A 22,465-nucleotide genomic window follows, 5' to 3' on the forward strand; every position below is an offset into this window, starting at 1 on the left:
GCAAGGAGATTAACATCTCCGGCCCTTGGCTCAGAAACCTGTGGCAGTTACCCTAGCCTCGCGCTTGGGAAAACTGGAAAGGTCCGTGCTGCTTTCGCCAAGGCTCCTGCCCGGCCGCTAAGGCAGGAAGCCCTGGGAGGCGCGCGGGAGGGCAGAAACTGCGAACCGCGCGCTCCGCGCCTGCATCCTCGGCTTACTGAAGTACACACTCCAGGTCCCAGGGAAAGAGTAAAGAAAAAGACCGGAAGGAAAGAAAGAAAAAAAAACACCCTCGGAGGCGGGGACGTGCTCGGCCTGAGTCCGGCCGGAGTGGCGCGCGGGCCTCGCGGCCACAGTGGTTCCGGGGCTAGCTGCCGGCGCGCTTCCCGCTGCCTTCCGGCCCCGCGCGGGGAAGCTGAGGCCGCGCTCCCACCTCCCCTCGGCGCAGCCTCGCACCTCCCGCCGCGTCACCCGTCGCTGCTCCCGCTCCTCAACGGCCGCGGGGTTTGGGCCTACCTAGCGGTCGGGCCACCTCCGCTCTCTCCGCTGTGACGAATCGGCGCCCGGCTGGCAAATTACCCAAATTCGGGGAGTTTTGAGAAACGTATGGGGCCTGAAAAAATCCTTGATTGTACTAAGCACCACCGCGTCCCCACTAGAAGACTTATTTTTCTTGAGAGAGTCGGTTGGAGCCTTGAAAGGAATTAAGAAGAGTGTTGAAAGTGCGAGCGCGGAAGCTCCGGACGAGAGGGGCGGGGCGTGCGCGGGACAAAGGGAAGCGAGGCCGGAGCTGCGGGCGTTTTTTCTGCCCGCGGGTGAGTGTTTCCGACTGGGCTCGACTGGGTCGGGAGGGTGGCGAGGCGTGGGGTCCCGGCTTGGCCCGACCCCGAGTCCCCGGGGGTTGCTGGGGTTCAGGCTTGGCCGCGGCGCCAGAGCCGGGGGCCAGTTGCGGCCTCTGAGGCCTAGCGGAGCGAGGGTGCCATCTGGGGCTCCTCCGGGGCGGCCAGATGTGCCCCTTCCACTAACCCCGCGGAATTGGTCAGAGCACCTCTGCATACTCCTCTTTAGTAGAGTCGCTGGGAAAGTGCATCCTTCACACAAACGTAAAGGAAACGACCTCAGAGGAAGCCCTTGGGGCAAGCCAAGCCCGTGGTCCCTCACCCCCGGAAAGGTGGTTTCCCCTCGGTTCAGGCAGCGACCTGAGCACTCGTGGTGTGGCTTAGAGTGAAGAGCGAAAGCTCGGAAACAGTTTGACCTGGGTTTGAAACCCAACTCTGGCACTTCCTGGCTGTGTGTCTTTAGACAAGTTACTTACCCTCGCCGAGACTCCCTTTCTTCTCTGTAAAATGGGAATAGCAGTACACATCTCGTTGGTAGTTGTGACTGTTAAACCAGATGGTGTGAGTAGTAAGCCTGTCCCGTATAAGGTAGTCAACAGATACTTTAGGATTTTATGCCAGGCACCGGGCATGCATCCGGTGGTGGACAAATGCACAAGGTCGCTCTTGGAATTTATAGTATAGCAGAGGAGATCAGTAATTTTAAAGTATTAGCAATAAAGTGTGACATATCAGGGAGCTCGTGACAGTTATTGTCAGGGCTGCCCCCAGCAAGGCCTAGTGGATGTTGACAGCCTACCTGAACTTGAGCAGGAAGGAAATCTGCACCAGACTCTGGTTTCTTGCCTGTTCCTTAAGGAGAGAGGGAGAGACCCAGGTTGGGCCATTGAGAAAATAAACGATTTCGTTCTGCACCAGGCCTCTTATTCATAATGCTCCAGGAATTCCCTTAAAATGCAAAACAGAAGCAAAAAACATCATGTTTGTTTCGCATAATGTTGGATGAAAGGACTCCAGTAGTCATAAAAGTTATTTGCCTTATTTCTAAAAATGAATGTCTCTTTATACACGCAGTGTGTGACGTATATTGAGGTAAGGAACAAGCTCACCTGTGTATGGTCATGTGGTGAGCTAGTAATACTAGGACAAAAGTTAGTAAGAATTGAGCTAGAAAAAAAGAAGAGCTAGGTACAGGGACTACAATCATAAATTAAATGGTCCCTGTTTCTAAGCAGCACACTATATACCCACATTGACAGGTATAATACGATAGCATAGATCTGTGTAAATTGGATAGGAGTACAGATGAGGAAGGAATTAATTCCGCACAGGTAATTTGTCAAGAAAGCTCCATTGAGGAGATGTATTTTGAAATGGGCTGAGAAGGGTAATAAGAATTTTTCAGGTAGACTCTCAAAATTTATTCCCAGCAGTTATAAAGCTGTTTACCACTATAAGAGAATGTAAAGTTCATTGTCACACCAGTTACCTTTTGCACTGCCTCCAGGAATAAAATGGTGCTCCATTTTAGTAGAAGTTGTTATCCTAAAAGGAAGGCCGAGCTGCGGCTGATCAGGGAGCTGTCAGTATCTGGTAGGCCTTGTTGAGGTAGGCCCTGACAATACATTACATTCTATTGTCACTGTATTTTTATCAGTCTGATTAAATGTTTACATGGCATCAGCAAAACGTTTTCCATGCAAGAGTTGGCTCAGTATCAAAAACAAAAAAACTTGCAAGTACATGTCTAATTTTACTTTTTAATATCCCCAGCAATTTGTTTTAGTCATTTAATTCTGATCAACCAAATGACCTAAAGAACTAGTAAAATATTAAAAAGGCTGGATTACTAGAAGACAATGTAATTTTACTAAGAAATACCAATTAAATTACCCTATTCTTTAGGAAAACATTCTCTTATGCTTGCTGAGTTTTGATTATTTTTCTTTATTTTTCTTTTTTTTATTTTAGTGTCTCAGATTCATTCTTAAGGAACTGAGAACTTAATCTTCCAAAATGTCAAGTAAGTTTCATTTTCTATATTTATCAATCTATATTAATAAGAGACTAATGCCCTAGCAAATGGGAATTCCAAAATACTCTCATTTTTTTTTTCTTCAAAACAGGACCATTGGTAGTTTTGTTGCATAGTATTATATCTCAGTTGTTTACAAGAAGTTATTTATTTTCTTTCAAACAGAAAGACCATCTTATGCCCCACCTCCCACCCCAGCTCCTGCAACAGTAAGTTTTAATTTTCTTGTTAATGTAATAGCCAAGTCTGGCCTTGATACAAAAACCCAGATGTCTTCCAGTGACAGTCACTCAGTCATCACAGCAACAGGATGAAAAATTCAGCTAAAAAAAACAGCACTTCCTACTAAATAAAATAACTCTGCATCTTACCTTGAACCAACCCCAACATTTAAAGAAACATACTACTGAAATGCCAACCTCCTATGCTCAGTTCTTTTTTTAATTGGGAATAAGTGACAAGTTTAACATTTCTTTCTTGTTAATCTCTATTAAGAGTCTTGAAAGTTAATATGAAATGAATGCTCGTTCTGGCATTTATTATTTTTAAGCCTGACCTTCAACTGGTTACATTTTTCTGTCCTTGTCTGTATATAATTTTCATGTTAAATCAAACAATAAAGCTTCCAGTTCTATAATAGCTTATTGTAAATGTTTATTTTCAAGCTGTTCAAGTAAGGATTTCATTATCTATGGGTCAGATCCTGCCGTTTCACTTTACTCCATAAGTAATGCTTTATTGGACTGAGAATTGATATGTTTCAAAGTGCCTAAATGATAGTCGTGAACTAATTTTTTTCACCCAGCAAGCTCTGGCCCAGCTTGGTCAGCATGTAAAATAATTGTCCAGTCCACAAAACAGTTTTAACAGTAACCATTCAGGCCTTGCTGAAATGGACTTCTTGTGGTTTTTTATTTAAAAACAAAACCAAAACACTTAACATTGACCATATCCTACAAAAGAAGTTCTTTAAAGCTGTTAGCCCTCCTTCCATACTCCCTACCCCTAAATTTCTGGCTAGTTTACTAATTAGGTCCTTGTGTAATTTTTGTTTTCTCCACTAGATAAACTAGTTTTATTTACTAACCCTCAGATGTATGTTTTAGTTATGTTTATCAACAATTTATTTTTCCATAGTAAGATGCTTTTAAAAAAGAGATACTGTATCACATCTTCTCAGCTCAATTTATATAACATACAGTTTCTAAAGTTACTTCTGGTAGATCTTAAAGTCCTGTGTTTGGTTTGTTTCTTTTCTTAAATCAAAGAACATTTCTTATGACCATTTCCTTGGCACTCTGCTAATGGCTATACAGGTGGAGTTGAACAATTGAGATTCCTGACCTCAAAGAGCTAACCATGTACTTCATTTTTGGAAACGGTATAATTGTAATATTTCAGTTTCGATTTTTTTTTTAGTTCCCTTATTTTCTTACATTACTGCCTCATAATGTTGAATAGTGATTATCATTGCTTATGCAACTTTGAAGGTGTCTTTTTGACGCAAATACTGCCTCTGACAGCATATAATATCTTGAAAACAGACTTGATTTTTTGAGATAATAAAAATAGCTCAGAAACTAACCCTATGACTTCTTAAATGTAGAAAGGGATATTTTTACCTTTCTTTAGTCATACTTCTGTACCATTATAATTTCACATTTACACATAAACTACGGAAGACTAGGGGTTAGGACATCCAACAGAATGGATATTAAATGAGTTATCCTCCTTTCTTTTTTTTCCATTTCTTCTGCCACCACCATCACCAGCTCCACCCACCACTACCACCCAAATGTACCACTCCAAGTAATATAAACTTCTTTTGTGCCTTTGATACTTCATCTGTGTTTTGCCTACTTATGTATGCTTGATTTGCGTCTTCTATAACTACATAAACTAGAAATTGATCAGTAGTTTTCTTCTAAAGAATATCAAATGTATTATCTGTTTGACTGTCTTTCTTTTGGACACTAAGGATATGTGCAGTGGCATGTTTTAGAAAATTGTGTTTATAATAGCTACAGTTTAGTTGGGATGTGTTAAGTTTATTATACAATTCAGCATTGGTATTGTCAATTGCATGTTAAAATGAAATTACTGTCACTTGTTTTGATTGAGGTTCATTAGGTAAAATACCTTACTTTTGGTCTCTCTTTGCTACATCCTTTTTATGCATCATACCTTGATTCTCATGAACATTGGATGTCATTTTATTAATCAAGAAGGGCACTGCTATATAAGAGCCCATTTGTGATCACATCAACACATAATTTACAAAAGCCAAGAATTCTGTTGCTCCAACGAGCAGTTGTGGTTTGAAAGAGCTAGGGCTGTCAGGAAACTAGATGAGAAAAGAAAGTTCAAGTCTGTCTACAAGAAAAGTAGTTCACATTAAAACTAAATGCAGAAATTGTTCATGATTGACCTGTGGAAGATGGATCAAAGAAGAGATGGAAGAGAAAGCCTATAAAAGAATGGGTTAAAAAGATCAGACAGTACCCTCAGAATGAAATCCATGCATTTCTTACAAGTCTTTGTTTTGAAATCATGTATGTGACATCCATTGAATCCCACATATGTTCTTTTCTATTGACAACTTCTGACTTCCTGATTTGAATCTCTTCTCATTTCTCACACTATATAAAATGATTTAAAGCTGTCTTTGAAAGTGATTCATTTCTTGTTTTTGTTTTTGGTAGATAATACATTGGCGGCATTCACATAACTGTCAAATAAATCATGTTTTGTTTTGCATGTAAAGTGTTCTCAGACTCCTAGCTTATCACATTTCAAGCTTTCCTATCTCAGACATATATCGCTAAGTTGTTATTTCATACTATTGACCATAAAGTAACCCTGAATGTTTGAGACACTTCAGTGCATTGCTTATCCCGAAAAACAAGCACACATATTCACACTCACACGAACACCACTGGCCCCTGCAAAGAGACAGAAAGAGAGGGGAAAAAAAAAAAACACAGACTGGTTTTCACTGAAAGAAAAAGAACAGTTACAACACATCATTGCTTGTTTAAAATCAGGTTGCTTTTGCATGCCATATGCAGATCATTTTTCATTTCTGTGTTTTCCTCGTTTGAGCTCATTTCTCATTCGTGTTTTTGTCTCATTTGTTTCCATCAGCAAATGCCCAGCACACCAGGGTTTGTGGGATACAATCCATACAGTCATCTCGCCTACAACAACTACAGGCTGGGAGGGAACCCGGGCACCAACAGCCGGGTCACGGTAGGAGAATCAACTATTACAGCATCCAGCAAACAACTGGAATTGACCAGAAATGCCTTCAGAGTTAGGTCCTTTGAATCATCAGCACAGCCATTTAAAAAAAAAATTTAACCTGGCTTTTAGACTATTTTAAATATTCATTGTACAATCTTACACTGAAAAATGAAAAAATAGTGAGATCTGGATATGTATATAGAAGAAAAGAATTTATTCTGTTTGGTGGTTGGTAGAGATAAAGCCTTGGGCACTTAATGCTAATACTATATGTAGACAAACCTAGAATTTCCTATGGTTAAGATGCCCTTTTTGAGATGAAGAGTATCTTTCATTTAAGGTAATTGGCATTAGGCTCAAGACCTTAGTTTCTTAATAAAGGCTGGGTTTACAGGCCTAGCTGCCCTACCAGTTTGAACTGCTGCACATAATTATTTGTCTTTTGGATTTAACAGTTGACCTAACTGAGATTCATTTCTCTCTAAAAAGATTTTAATGTCACTTCAACGAATTGCAGAACAAAAGTTGAATGAAATTAATTTGAATTATCAGACTATAGATATCTACAGCTAGAAGTGTGTTTATAATCCATAGGATGAAGGATATAATTTCTGAAACTTAGGATGTTTCACTTAAATGATCAGCCTAAGATACCAAAATTGGATGATGTAATTCAGACTTTCTATTTTATTTTATTTATTTATTTGTATTTATTTATTTTTTTAAAGAAAGAATTGGAGAATTCTGTTCAAGCCAAATTTGAGGATTATAAACTGGGAAGAACATGTCAGAAAGCTCTGAGAATTGTTCCTCCCGTTGGAAGGCTTTTTATTTTACAGTCATCTTAAAGTCCATTTAAGGAAGTTTAGGTACCAAAGAAACAACTGTAAAAATGTTTTACCAAAAATAAATAATAAATCCAAAAGCCAAATACCTACATACATTGGAATGTGGTATTGGTGAGAATTTATACAACCCAGAATGGCTGTAAACTTTTTAATACCTGGTTTTTGTTTGCTGTATTCATAAGTAATTCAATTATTGTGACTTCCAAAAAGCCCTCTCACCCTGTAGTCAGGCTAGAGCAGAAAGCTTGTACCTATCAAACTGTTTGTCTATCTTGGTAAGCATATTGCTTAGCTTGATAGGTTTCGTTTGTCTAAATTTTTCATTGTTTCTGCATAATTTGTACCTCATAAGCATATCAAGTTTTATGTGCCATGCATATTTCATGGTATCTGAAAAGAATTCTGACAAAGTGTGTGTATGTATGCATTTCACAATGCATACAGTTTTTATGTGCATCGGTACTTGTTTTTCCCTGGCCTGAATGTGTTTCACAAGTGTAACGGGTCACAAAGTTATCAAATGGTAAAGAATATTTTAATTTAAATGAGGAGTAGAATCGATTTTGGACCATTCATGTTAATACAGAAAATTATTCATGGGCAGTAAACAAAAGAATGATTACATTTTAATAGCTCTATACAGTCAGCTCTTGATTATCTATGTTAATGGAAAAGAAATGGTGGTAACTGTAATATTAGAATCATTTGTATTTCAGTTTCTGTAAGCATTTTGTTCTTAACTTGGATGTATCTGTGGGATTTCTTTGTTAACAAAGTGAGATCATTCAATGGAGACTTACTAAGAATAGGAAAGTGCAGTTGCTGTCTCGGGGCCTCAGCAAGTTATCTGTTTCTCCCCATTCTTTCTTTCAGGTGTTAGAACCCAGTGTTTGGGGGTAGGTACTAGCTTCAGGGTAGATTAGTATAGGAGGGCTGTTGAGCATGGAAACATTGATCTTCTGGTTCTTTATGGTGGTTTTCTTTGTATTATTTGTTCTCTCAACACCAGAATGAAGTGTAATCAAAGTGCTCTGTAGACTTAACTTGAAGAGCCTAGAAAATGTGGAGGCTTTTAGCCTGTGCTAATCCCAGCCCCTTCAACTTCTAGTGACCTCTCAGGTCATTGAATCATTCTCTATGAAAATTAGTTATGCCTAAAGTTTTATACTACTATATATGTATAATTTAAGCTCTGTTAGGACTCAGTAGATCTGATTTTGACCTTTATAAAAGTGTTACTTTAAGATGACCTCACTTATGTGTTTTTTTGGGGGGTGGGGGGCTCCTCTTTGGTATTACTGCCTGCAAATCGCCTTAAGTCATCGATTTGAAGGAATGATTCGGTGACACCCTGTGAATAGCTTCTTGTAGCGTCCACAGAACATCGGGTTTTCCCGATGACTCCAGTACACTTGAATGGTTTTCAGACAATAAACATTTTATATATAGCATGTTGAAACCTTTTGGTTTCAACATATGGTAGCTATGAGATGGAATTCACTTCTGGTCAGTTCTTCATCAGATGATGATTAACATTCTCAAGTACAGGTGTGAAGACAGATCAAGACCAAATGTTAAAAGTAGCTCATTTCTGTGCTTTAATGGAAATTCCATCCCAGAAGAAAACCTTAGATAAGATCCTACCAGAGAAACAGCTGAAAAATGGGAAGAAACAACAAAAATCTCTGAGTAGCCAGAATTTCACAAAATCATGGGCTTTATTCATAGGAGGTTCCCAGGATCTTACTCTATTGTAAGCACAGTTTTAACAAGCATAATTAGTTTTCTCCAAACTCATTGCCAGTTGGAAAGAGGGACAGTTGCTGCTAGAGGTAGGTTTCCTGATAGCAGCAAGGAAAGAAACCACTAAAAAAGGAGACATGCCCTCCAAAAGCATAACCACCAGACCATTTAATAAAGGGGCCAGCAGGTTTCATACCTCAAACTAGAAGATTATAGCAAAGCAGTGATTATAATTGTGTTCAGTGCAGACTGCTTCTTTTTTCTTTTTTAAAGAATAATGTTTGAGAAATTGTAGAAAGATATCTGTTTGAGATGGTTAATAAATTAGGGGTGTTTAGTGATATAAACCTTTAATATCCTGAAAACCAGCTAGAATTTAACTATGTTGTTATTGTTTTGGGTTTGGTTTTGCTTTCCTTGTATTTGTAAATTGGTCAGTGTAATGAAAATACCACCTCAACATGTTCCTTTGGGAGAAAAGAAGAGAAATAAGCAAATTCATTGTTATAAAATACAGTTCTTTGAAAAATATCGAAGAGCAAATATTACTGTAATTTTTTTAAAGTGTTTTAATTTCACATATTAAAGCATAAACATTTTAGAATTCTTTACCTCTTTTTTAAAAAATTGTTAACAGAGGTCTACCAACTTCAATTATTGGCACAATTCCAACTTTATTTGTAACCTACTTCATGGAATTCTGAAGGTTTGTGTTGGATATAAATTGGAAGTGCTTTCTAATAACTTTATGAAGAATCAGACTTTTATGTGTTACTTGCTCTGAATTCATGACGTAGGGTTAGCTTTGTAGAAATCCCCCCCTCCCCCAGAGAACTCCTACAGCCCTGAGACAGATCTCCTAGTGGCTGTTCATACCACCACTGTTGACAATTTCCATCCCCCATGGCTCACTTCACCCCGTTGCCCACTGCTGGCTAAAAACAGAGTCTGTCTACATGAGCATCAGCATGAGGTGTGCTAAGAATACGTGGGAGGAGTGGAAAGAAGGGAAATACTGCTTCAGAGGAGAAATACGTTCTGATAAGTTCATGTGTGAAGAAGCAGAGAGGAAGCAGAGTTAATGGACAAGTATGGAGGGAGGGAGGGAGACGCTCCTCACAGGAAGAAGTACTGTTGGAAAGTGGTGGAAGCAGGTACCAACACACTATTCCCGGAGCCCTTGCATGAAAAATAAGGTTGACTGGGGTCTCAGCCCAGAATGGAGGGGTTTCCCTCCGGTTTTACCACAACAGCAACATCAGGGCAAGGAAACAAAATGGCACCTTAGTTTTCTTGCAAGAATTTGCTGATTCCTGTCTTTTGGTCACTAGAGTGAAGCCAGCTCTTCTTCCCCCGAGCCTGGGAAGGAGGATCAGTATCAGGAGTCTCCCAGAAATTTGGGAGAAACAAATGTGATTCAGCCATGATTTGATTCTGGGTCCTTGATCAAATGCAGCCACGCGTGTAGAGATGAGAGTAGGTGCAGCAGCAGCGCTCGCTCGTTGGAGATGTGTGGGGTGCCCACTGGGAGCTATCTGTTATCTTGCCTAGATTTGGCTTTTAGAAAGAGCTGATCTCTCCTCTTTCTTTCCCTTTTTTCTGTCTCTCACCCACTTTCTTCTTTACCTTTTTAAAACTATTTTTCAGTCTCCTCGCCTCCTTTTGTTCTGTTTTCCTTTCCCTTTCTTTCTGTGTCTTCCCCACAAAACCAGCATTTTTTAAAAATTAAATGGAGTTTCTTGATATAAGGTCTCAAAAGTAACTTAATCAGGCCCTGTTTCTGCCATTTCTCTGTTCCTGGTAAACTTGTTCACTCCTCCACTGTGATTAGGAATAAAAAAAGGCATGACTTCAGTTCACACTTCCTGATCTCCTTTATAAAACAAGACACTAGATATGGGCATAGAACCTTCAGAAAAGTAAAATCTCTAGTCATAATAAAGGAGCTAAGAAGGGTTTTTCCGTTTTCCATTTTTGAACCTAGGAAATAGGGTTTGCGGTGGTGGCGGTTGTTCATGTGGAGGTGTGTTCCTGAAATGGTGCAAATAGTAAGTAGTCCCCTGTAGGCAGTATAAGGTGTGGTAAGTGCTGAATGGGTTCAGCTTCCGGTGAGGTAATCAAGTGTTGACTGTATGTGTAATGGTAAATTAAGTAAAATAAAAGGGTGCCAGGTAATGTCCTAAACGTGGGACATCTGATATATAACCATATATTTTCGATGTATGAATTATTGTATAATATTTTATTTGTTCTTACAGCCAGGTTGTCAAAGCAGTGGCAATAAACTGCTAAGTAACGTATTAAAAAATTATGTGCCTAAAGTCATTTTCTCTATTTTCTTCTGATGTGAACATTTCTGAATTTGCAGTGATAGCTATTTTCAGTGGAGAAAATATAAGAATCTTGTATCCATGGACGAGTAGAAGAAAGGCGCATTAGCATTTTTTAAGGGACTCTCTTTTCAGTTTGCTGGTGAACTTCTTGCAGTTGAGTAATGAATGTATTTAACTCTTTCCTAGGCATCCTCTGGTATTACGATTCCAAAACCCCCAAAGCCACCAGATAAGCCGCTGATGCCCTACATGCGGTACAGCAGAAAGGTAGGTGCTCAGGGGCCAGGAGGGAGTGAGGACTGCCGTCCTTGCTCTTGGCTTTATGTCAGGTTTCAGATTGGCTTAGCCAGCTTTTTTGTGCATAGTCAGAGGAAAAGATACAGAATTGCAGTTTTTAAAGAAATTAGTTCTAAATTCCAGAACTAAAATCCAACAAGAACATGATTAAATAAACAGTTAAAATACTTAAAGCAAAGTTATGTAGCCAGTGTTACTTATGTAGTCTTTTGGAGAATATTTAATGACATAAAAAATGTTTATTAAAAAAAGGAATGCAAGACTACATGTACTAGTATCTTATTTTTATAAAAATAATAGCAAATACATGCTAGTTTGAATTTAAAAAAAGCCTAGAAGACAATGGTTATCTCTAAACAATAAGCTTATGGTAATTTTTATTTTCTTCATACTTCCTTGAATTTTTCCTCTTTTTTTTTTTTTTGGTGATGAACCTCCATTACTCTTTTTTCGTTTTTGTTTTTTTTAACATCTTTATTGGAGTATAATTGCTTTACAGTGTTGTGTTAGTTTCTGCTGTATAACAAAGTGAATCAGCTATATGCATACATATATCCCCATATCCCCTCCCTCTTGCATCTCCCTCCCCCCCTCCCTATCCCACCCCTCTAGGTGGTCACAAAGCATCAAGCTGATCTCCCTGTGCTATGCTGCTGCTGCTTCCCACTAGCTATCTGTTTTACATTTGGTAGTGTATATATTCTCACTTCGTCCCAGCTTACCCTTACCCTTCCCCGTTCCTCAAGTCCATTCTCTATGTGTGCGTCTTTATTCCTCCCCTGCCCCTAGGTTCATGAGAACCTTTTTTTTTTAAGATTCCATATATATGTGCTAGCATATGGTATTTGTTTTTCTCTTTCTGACTTACATCACTCTGTATGACAGACTCTAGGTCCATCCACCTCACTACAAATAACTGAGTTTCGTTTCTTTTTATGGCTGAGTAATATTCCATTGTATATATGTGCCACATCTTCTTTATCCATTCATCTGTCGATGGGCACTTAAGTTGCTTCCATGTCCTGGCTGTTGTAAATAGTGCTGCAATGAACATTGTGGTACATGACTCTTTGAATTATGGTTTTCTCAGGGTGTATGCCCAGTAGAGGGATTGCTGGGTCATATGGTATGAACCTCCATTACTCTTAAAATAGCAAGTGTAACTGATATCTTTATTAAAGACAAGAGCATGTATTGATTTTCACCACTATTTAGAAATTTTAAAATTTTTGGTCAGAATTATTATACATATATTTGACAATATGGTGTATTATATTATGCAGAGTAACCATATTCCTTCTAAACTCTCGTGAATTTTTAGAAAGACATAAGACTATGTTATTGAGTTAGCTCATCATAAGTGTCTGCAGTGATTGGAGATATCCGAGATCTGCCTTAAAGTAACCTGACAGAGGACTCGATAATTACTGCAGCAGGCTGAAGAGAACACGGGGATTTGACACTATTGCCTCTGCCTTTGTTGATGATTGAAGGTTTCTATATTAAAAAGTATTTTTAAAGGTCTTTATTTTTAGGCATCAATACTGAAATCTCAACTGTTTGTCCTTTTCAAGGTCTGGGACCAAGTAAAGGCTTCCAACCCTGACCTAAAGTTGTGGGAGATTGGCAAGATTATTGGTGGCATGTGGCGAGATCTCACTGATGAAGAAAAACAAGAATATTTAAACGAATACGAAGCAGAAAAGGTAGAATGGGACTGTAGGGATGGGTACAATAGAAAATTCATGAACACTTGCCTTATCATTTATAAAAGAAATATAAGATCTAATCAGACAACTGAGTCATTGTCTGCCTGGGTCAAGTCACTTAATTTCTCTAAGACTTCAGATCCCTTGTCTGTAAAAAGGAGATCATTATCATGTCTTTTGATATTCAAATGAGGTAATATAAGTATTCATTGTAACCTGCAAAATGTCAATTCTAAAACTGAAAACATTTGACTTTCAGATAGAGTACAATGAATCTATGAAGGCCTATCATAATTCCCCCGCGTACCTTGCTTACATAAATGCAAAAAGTCGTGCAGAAGCTGCTTTAGAGGAAGAAAGTCGACAGAGACAGTCTCGCATGGAGAAAGGAGAACCTTACATGAGCATTCAGCCTGCTGAAGATCCAGATGGTAAAAAAAAAAAAAAAAAAAAGTGGGGCTTTGTTTATGCTTTCTCTGAGAATTAAAATATGAGAAATCTCAAGTTTTATTTCCTATTCTAAATGGAAACAAAGCATAATTTAAGTGCCATTTCAATATTTGGAATAATTATTTTGATTAATATTTGTATGTGAACTTCCCAAAGATAAAGAAACACCCTTTTTAGTGTAGAAGATAGCAAAAACTACCTGTCGTTTATCAAAACCTTTGTACTCAGAATGCATGGAGGGTTTTTTAGTTACAATCAGAATTTTACCTCAACTGCTTTTAAAAAGTTAAATGCCTTCAAGTTATATTCTACTTTCTTATTGGTTCCCTAAATTGGCTGAGTTAAAGGCTCTTAAGGGAGAAAGTTAATGAGTGGGAAGAGGCATTATGAACTTTCTTTTCTAGTTAATTCAGAAATCCAGCTAGAATTTATAAATACAACTCATGATGACACTTAGGAGGGTGCGCACCTACAAACTTTATACACACACACGCCACCGCACACAGAGCAGAGCTTCCTAGTTGGCATTCCACGAAGAGTTTGCAGGTGTGCTTTTGTACCTCTGGTTGGTTCTCTGTAGCCATGCAGGGTCTGAAGCTGCAAGGAGCTTCAGAGCTAGCCACCTCCAGCTGTGAGTATACTCATCCACACAGCAAGCATGCGATACAGATATTTCCTTCGTGTACTGCTGTGATGTGGTAAAGGTTGGAAGCTCTAGCTGCAAGCAACAAAAGCATCTAGAAGATAATTTAAGATCCCATTTTAAAGAAGTAGTAGTAACAAAGAAAAGGCTTGTAAGACCTTAAAGAAGAGACCTTTAATAAAGGAAGCAATAATACCACCTAAAGACATGAATAAACTGATATACTTAAAAGGAGAGAAAAACAAAAATGAGTTTTTAAAAGAAAGGACTGGGATATTGACAAATATTCTCATAAATACAAAATATAATAATAAATATAGAAAACAGAATAGGGAATAGAAACAATATAGCATGTTAAGCAGAATCATCAGTGCTAAAGACACAGTAGTGTAAGCAAACTTTAGTTGCTTAAATTGGATAATTAGTGCAAGAAAATATACAGAACTAAAAAAAATAGAAGATCCAGTCTACAAATAATTGGAAGGATGGGGGTCAGTAATAATCGGAAACAAAGGCTAGCAACATAGAAGACGTAAGTAGAAATCAGTTGAAGTTTTCACAGGTGGAAGGTAACAGCAGGAACACTGAGAAGGACTGAAAGAGCTTCACTTAGGAACAGTCTTCAAAGAGAGTCCTTTTCTCTGTTTCTCAGACTTCTGCCCATTATGTTTTTTAAGTTTAAAATAGGATATTAGAGTTGCTAATAAGAAAGGATGGTAATAGTTAAGATATCAGGATAAGAATGACTTTAGACCTTGGACCTTATCCCTCAGAACTGAGTAGAAAGAGGAAGACTTGGGAGGTGGAAATGTACATAAAACCAAGAGAAAGGCAGCACATCCACGAGTACAACAGCTGCTCACTTTAACAAAGAAGACCTACAAGGCCTACAAAACATACGTAGTTATCCACACAAGACAGTGAAGTCTTTTTTAACTGACATTTTAGAAAGAGAATATTCATGAGATAAAGTTAGAGATAAATTAGATAAATTAGAAAATATAAACCTACCCCCCCCTCCAAAAAAGAAAAAAAATCAGACAACTAAAGTGCAAAGAAAGACAGGCCCAGATTTTTAAGACTTTATTTCCCCTACCAGTCCAGTGGTCAACACTGGGGACATACACATGAAAGAAGAAAAAGAAAGGTAACCTAGATGGATAACCTAGCACAAATGTATATAGTCTTAAGTGTGAATATGAAAAACTCTCCCTTAAGAAGTGAAAAGAGGACTTCCCTGGTGGCACAGTGGTTGAGAGTCTGCCTGCTAATGCAGGGGACACGGGTTCGAGCCCTGGTCTGGGAGGATCCCACATGCCACGGAGTGGCTGGGCCCGTGAGCCACAGCTACTGAGCCTGCGCGTCTGGAGCCTGTGCTCCGCAACAAGAGAGGCCGCAATAGTGAGAGGCCCGCGCACCATGATGAAGAGTGGCCCCTGCTTGCCACAACTAGAGAAAGCCCTCGCACAGAAACGAAGACCCAGCACAGCAAAAATAAATAAATAAATAAACTCCTACCCCCAACATCTTCTTTAAAAAAAAAGAAGTAAAAAGGTCACAGTTTGTTTTATTCCAGTAATTTTAATTTCAGAAGTATATATCCTAAAGAAATTACTTGAAACAAAAAGCAATTTGCACAACAGTTCGTAGCGGTGGTGTTTCTGGTAATAAGAGTTTTAGGAACTACTTAAGCACCCAAATTAAGGGACGTGCTAAACTGACATAGCAGCACAATTTGACCCTTTGTAGCAGTTTCCTAAACTGTGGTCCCCCACCTCTGACGGCACACTAAGATGGTTAGGTGGTTCAGAGAGGAACTTTTGTTTTAATGTGTATTGCTTAAGAGGAAGCTCTTTTTTTTTAAGTTGATTTAAATAAAACTACTAAGTAAATAATAGCACAGGTTGTTAGCAGATACGTCAAAAACTGGTAGTGATAGAGCAAAGGTAATAGCTATTAAGAATAAGCTTGTAAACCAGATCCATACTATATGTATATGCACTTGAGTGGATGAAAACAGCATGTAATATACCTTCATACACTGACAACAAATGTATGTGTGTGTAAATTGATAAAAATTAAAAGTGAAATTTAGAATTAAACGTTTTTAAGGCTTTAGTGGTATTTTAATCTTATAAAATATATATGCCCATCTGGGAAACTGAATATTGCTAGAGATAATGTTTTCTCTGCAGTGGGCACTTTCCTTACTTTAAAGTGCTACAGTGACAAAGACACCACCCAGTTCCTGTGTATCATCAGTTGTAAAAGCCTTAAATTACTACCCCAAAAGTGAGACATTTGGCAAAATCTGTTTTGCTGTCAGTGCAGCCTTCACGTTGATTTCCAGGCCAGAGACACATGGTTGTATTTCATTTGCGTTTCAGCCACATCTTCCCAGATGCACATCATAACTTAAAGATTTATTTTAGATTTTGTTAGACCAGTGACGGCCGTGGTTCCTTGGCAACTAAGTGTGAACGCTGTTGCGCTCTCCTGATGATGGTAGTTGGTGACCTAATTTCCAGATCCTTTTGTTTATTCCAGATTATGATGATGGCTTTTCAATGAAGCACACAGCTACCGCCCGTTTCCAGAGAAATCACCGCCTCATCAGTGAAATCCTTAGTGAGAGTGTGGTGCCAGATGTTCGGTCTGTTGTCACAACAGCTAGAATGCAGGTCCTCAAACGACAGGTCCAGTCCTTAATGGTTCATCAGGTAGAGTCACAAAGCATTTTATTATGCCCCAGGTGCCAGGTGACCTGATCCTATACCATGCATCAGTGTGCCTGTTAAATATTTATGTTCAGTCTGACCTGTTCCTGATTCAGGGAAGAGGCTGGAGGGAGTAGACCTTTCCCAGAGATTTAATAAGTTTGTCATTAAACCTGTAACGTAGAGCCTTTTGACAGAAAGCATACCCATTAAGAATTTTGAGACATCCTGTCAGCTCTTACTGATGTACTAAATATTTCTTTTCCAAAAAATCGCTGAGGCCTGAAACAGTATTCTCCAACATATACTTATTAATCAGTCATTCCCTCTATGCTGCATTTTACATTTTAAAAATCTTAGCTAGATACATTATGTAATAAATAAATTAAAAATTCAAAACATTTATCACACTATGAGAACGTGTGGACCATTAAAAAAAATGAGACATTTTCTGTGTTTGACGTTTGCTTTAGAGAAAATAATTCAGTAGTAACAAAACCTGACCTTATGTTTTACAGCGAAAACTAGAAGCTGAACTTCTTCAAATAGAGGAGCGACACCAAGAAAAGAAGAGGAAATTCCTGGAAAGCACAGATTCATTTAACAATGAACTTAAAAGGGTATAAATTTAATGTGTTAACTATACTTTTTTCACTGTGTCTGTTACTTTTTTTTTCCTCTTTCTTTTTTCCAAAATAGTGATTTCATGGAACGTTGTTCACTTTGAAACAGGGTTAACTTTGCTATAACTGGCAAGGTCTTTGCTTTATGAAATAATTTCCATTTTCTGGTAGAGTTGCAATAGGTTTGAAATATCATATAGTACACACATATGTACTAGGCCTTAGACCCTAGAACCCTCTGAGGTTTTAATTTAAACTCTCATGCAGTTGTGAATTATTTTCATTTCATTGCAGTTTATTCATCAAATGTCTCCATTAGCTGTAGTTTACAGTTTGCACTTTGTATGAAAACAAGTAAATCTAGTGTTTGGCCGCCTGAAATATAAAATGGAAGCTTTGAGTATAATCCAGAACTTTCAGCATTGTCTCACCAGCTGTTCTGTAATACTTGATGTTATGTGGCGTGCTAGGGCAACTTTCCTGTAGACCCAAGGGCTTCAGAGAGGACGTGGAACCATGTTTTTTTCTGCCATATATATGTATATAGTTCTTAGCCAAGAAAACCCACTTTTAAAACAATTTCTCTGGTTCAGAGATTGTAAGAAAAGAACATTACTAAGAGAGTTTTTTGGGTTCTGTTTTCTGACTGCTAGTTGTGTGGTTTGAAAGTAGAAGTGGATATGGAAAAAATTGCAGCTGAAATTGCACAGGCCGAGGAACAGGCTCGCAAAAGGCAGGAGGAAAGGGAGAAAGAGGCAGCAGAGCAAGCTGAGCGCAGCCAGAGCAGTATTGTTCCTGAGGAGGAGCCAGCAGCTAATAAGACCGAAGAAAAGAAAGAAGACGAGAGCATTCCGATGGAGACAGGTAACCTTTCAGTTGATACTGAAGTAAATGTCGAGGGTTTTTACAGCTGTCTTTAGTTCTGCTTTTCCTTTCTCAGTGCTTTTCAGAAGTCACTCTGTTGATCTTGCCTCTTGAATTATTCTCCATATACTACCCATTTCTTTCAAAATCTTAATCTCTTACAGTAGAGTCCACTAAAAATGTTGGTATTGGTACAAAACAGCAGTGGTGTGTTGTCTTTAGTCTTGCTGTGTGAGGTCTTGGTTGTTTGCCCAGATTGAGTCATGTCATTTCCTGGGAATATAAAGTATAATGGTTTAATGGTTAAGGATGCTGGCCCGGGAGTCAGACAGATCTGGGTCTAACACTGCTTCACCATTTGCTAGCACTGTGACTTTGGGTAAGTTACTTAATATCAGTTTCCTCATTTGCAAGTATTCTAGCACCTGCCTCTGAGAGTGAGTTCCCAAGGATAAATGTACATAAAATCATCATTACTGCACTTGACATGATATTGGCACTCAGTATTTTAACGTTTATTGCTAAAATTGTTTAAACAAGATGTGGTCATTGCTCTTAAGATCAGTGTCGTCTCTGGTGTCCTAGAACGGAGTTAGGCAAATAAAACCTGCAGGCCAAATCCTGCCTGCCACCTGCTTTTGTAAATAAAGTTTTGTTGGAACCGTTTATTTACGTATTGTTTGTGGCTGCTTTGGGGCTACAACAGTATAGTTGAGTAGTTGCAACTGAGACTGCCTGGCCCACAAAACCTGAAATATTTACTATCTAGCCTTTGTAGAAAGCATTTGTTGACCCCATCCTGGAACAATTCATACTTCTGTTCTACTGATTTTCCTGATTAAAAGCATTCCTCAAGGCAAACAATAACACAGCTTACATGAAGTACTGATTAAATTGATTATTGCTTGAAATTTTGAGATCACTCTACTTTCTGGCACTGTTTTGACCCTGCGCAGTGCACTGTGTAATAAACAGAACTGAGCTGAAAGTATGGGAGACACAATCAAAGGCTCCCTGGACCATCATTACAAGAAGTGAGAGGGACCATAGTCATACTTGGTGCTCAACCGACAACTTCTGATTTGACATCTGGAAAACATTAAGTAGAATATAGTATCTTTACCAGATATTTCTACAGAGTGATTCAGCAGATTAACATTTCAGATAGTCAGATTTTAAGTTTTATTATCTGAACCTTTCTCTGTTTTGTGTGAACATGTTTTTTATCTTAACAGATTTGGAGCGTGAACACATTTTGTGGTTAAAACAAGAGCTTGAGAATTAGAGCATGGTTCTTTGGCTCATTTTGCAGCTAGAATACTCAGCCTTGCCTCTGTTTTGTCATCTATGAATAGAGCATGCCTAGGTCTTTACTCAGATTTCATCCTTCTAGCTGAAGAAAAAGAACTGAAGAAGATTGTTCTGAAGACTATTAGAGCAATAACAGAAAACAGCCCAGCGTGACTTGTAACAAAGTACTTTAAATATCAGCCTTATACCATTTCCATACCTGCTTTCTCACTCATTAAATCCAAGCACTTCACAAGAGCACTGTCCAATAGAAATGAAATATAAGTCACTGTGTAATTATAAATTTTCTACTACTGACATTTTTTTAATGAAATCTTTTTTTTTTTTTTTTTTGCGGTACGCGGGCCTCTCACTGTTGTGGCCTCTCCCGTTGCGGAGCACAGGCTCCGGACGCGCAGGCCCAGCGGCCATGGCTCACGGGCCCAGCCACTCCACGGCACGTGGGATCTTCCCGGACCGGGGCACGAACCTGTGTCCCCTGCATCGGCAGGCGGACTCTCAACCACTGCGCCACCAGGGAAGCCCAATGAAATCTTTTAAGTGAAATTAATTTTAATAAGTCTTCAAAATCCGGTGTGTATTTTTAGACTTAGAGCACATCAAAATTTGGAAGCTAAATTTTCAGCAGAAATACTTGATCTGTATTTAGATTTCAAAATTTACAGTTAAAAAGTAGATTGTTTCCAAATCCCAAATTGTTCTAAACATGCTAAAAGTTCTTTCCTCGGTCACACTTGCTCATATCAAGTGCTTAGTAGCCATATGTGGTGAGTGGCTGCCTTATCATCGGATGCTGCAGCTCTGGACTGTCAGCATAATTAGAAGAGGGAATTTCTGTATTGGAACTAACAGTGACAAATGTGTGATTACAGAGGAGACACACCTTGAAGAAACGACGGAAAGCCAACAGAATGGTGAAGAAGGCACGTCTACTCCTGAGGACAAGGAGAGCGGGCAGGAGGGGGTGGACAGTCTGGCAGAGGAAGGGACCAGTGATAGTAACACTGGCTCAGAGAGCAACAGTGCAACTGTGGAGGAAGCACCAACAGACCCCGTACCAGAAGACGGGAAAAAAGAATAAATGTTGCCTTGTTTTATGTGTTCTAAATACTTTTTTAAATGAAAAAATGTTTTTCGAGTTTTAATGGTGTTATGTGGTTTGTGTATTAATTTTTATCTTGTCCATATCATACCACCAAAGGCTTTTGGACCATTTAGCATCATGAGCTGAATGGCACAGTCACCTTTCTTAAGCGGGAAGAAGATGATTCTTTTCTTTGGATCTTGTTTCTAGCCCTCAACTGTTGAAAGCCTCAGAATTTAAATTAATTGAGAAAATGCCCACCTCTTTTAGAGAAGTATCCTTTGATGCTGCAGAATCTACTCTTACAAATGCCTTCCTACAGCTCACTTGGGTGCTTCCCAAAGCCATAGCTTTAAACCTTCCCAGTGCCCATCAACAGCTTCCTGAAGGGCCCCTTTCCTGTTTGCTTCCACAGAGAGTAGCTTCTTGAAAACATAGTTGTGTGAGTTCACTTACCCTTTTTTTATTTTGAATCAATGTCAGATACCAAGAGTTGTGTTAAGGTGTTTTGTGTACCTACAGCCAACACTTGGATTGTATTGATCCAGAAATAGTCTTCATAGTTACTGGCTTATGAAATAGTCATTAAAGTGAACATGACACATATACATTTATCTATACTGCCTTTTGTTATAATTAATATTGGATATGTTCTGGTGAATTCATCCCTATTGTACAGCGGGGGAAAATTACTTTTTTACCAAGTTTTCCAAAGACAGAATAGATCACAAAGCTGAAGGAATTGAATATTCTTGCAATGGAGGAAGTAACTTCAAAATGATTAGCCCATTCTAGAAGAAAAACAGCTGGGAATTAAGTTCATCCACTGGAAATTGTTTTACAATAATCAAAACATTTAAAACCTCAAGGCTCAGGATCCCGTAGATCAGAGCCTACCTTTTTGATAAACTCTTAGTAAAGTCTTAGAGACCAGAAGCAAGATAGTTTGTGACACATATGCATTCCAAAAACTAGAATAGATTTTTACTGAATAGTGGTATAACTGGTGGTATATGTTTCTTAAAGGTCCAAATGTAATAAAAAAAAATGGAAAAAAGAGTCTCAGTGTTTTTAATGCACTAAATATGTTTATGCAACACAAGCTTGTAACTTCATTATTATAATGTAGTGACAGTAGGGAGTGGCCTCTCACAATTGTTACGAATTTGCCTCTCGAGATAAGGCCCCGACTCACCCAACTCTGTGAACTGCTGTAAGTAGTAAGTTCATATGTACAAGACACTTGTGAAAATTAGTTTCCTCATATTATAGTCATGTCACATACAGTCTTTGACTCCAAAAGTAAAGTGATAAGTTTCTACATACACATATGAGAAACTTTTTTTACATTGAAAAAAAATATATGGCCAAGTGAATAAAGGTAAGCCCTGTGCTTACATGTAGATAACTTCTCTATATGGACAAAACTTAATTTATAGTGAATTCACTGCTACTGAGCTCACGGCACGCAGTGACTGTGACTCCACTCTGTTGGGCCTCCTGAGAGAGAGGAGGAAAGGAGACAAAATTGGGCGGAAACACCCCTTGATACCTGTTTTTCTTAAAAACACATGGAATGTTTCTTTCTGAATCAAAAACTAATTTATCAGTTCTGGGTGTAGGGCGTCATAGGGCTAAGAACTTCAGCCAGCTCATCCCCAACAAACTGGATATCCTTTTCAGTAACTTGTCAAAACTGGGTAGAGCAGTTGTTAATATGGGTGGAAAACAGTACCAGATCAAGATG

General features: G+C 38.7%; 1 protein-coding gene across 7 annotated transcripts; it reads left to right on the forward strand.

The window, feature by feature from the left end:
- The first annotated feature begins 293 nt into the window (after positions 1–293).
- On the forward strand, positions 294–21,638 carry SMARCE1 (SWI/SNF related, matrix associated, actin dependent regulator of chromatin, subfamily e, member 1). 7 transcript variants are annotated; one of them, XR_007473668.1, is made up of 12 exons: positions 297–794; positions 2,790–2,841; positions 3,019–3,062; positions 5,998–6,102; positions 11,207–11,287; positions 12,892–13,023; positions 13,286–13,457; positions 16,667–16,839; positions 17,355–17,456; positions 18,113–18,323; positions 19,559–20,207; positions 20,507–20,642. XR_007473668.1 is itself a non-coding variant. In XM_004282773.4 (11 exons), the coding sequence occupies exons 2-11, from the start codon at positions 2,835–2,837 to the stop codon at positions 20,713–20,715; spliced, it is 1,236 nt and encodes a 411-aa protein (XP_004282821.1). In that variant the 5' UTR covers positions 302–794; positions 2,790–2,834; the 3' UTR covers positions 20,716–20,779. The 7 variants fall into 7 exon arrangements, 5 of the variants coding, with proteins under 5 accessions (XP_033266993.1, XP_004282821.1, XP_049558441.1 ...); XR_007473667.1 differs by having other exon boundaries at positions 298–794; positions 18,113–20,207; XM_004282773.4 differs by lacking the exon at positions 19,559–20,207 and having other exon boundaries at positions 302–794; positions 20,507–20,779.
- Positions 21,639–22,465: the final 827 nt, after the last annotated feature.

Source organism: Orcinus orca, chromosome 19 (genome assembly GCF_937001465.1).
Source record: "Orcinus orca chromosome 19, mOrcOrc1.1, whole genome shotgun sequence".
NCBI lineage: Eukaryota > Metazoa > Chordata > Mammalia > Artiodactyla > Delphinidae > Orcinus > Orcinus orca.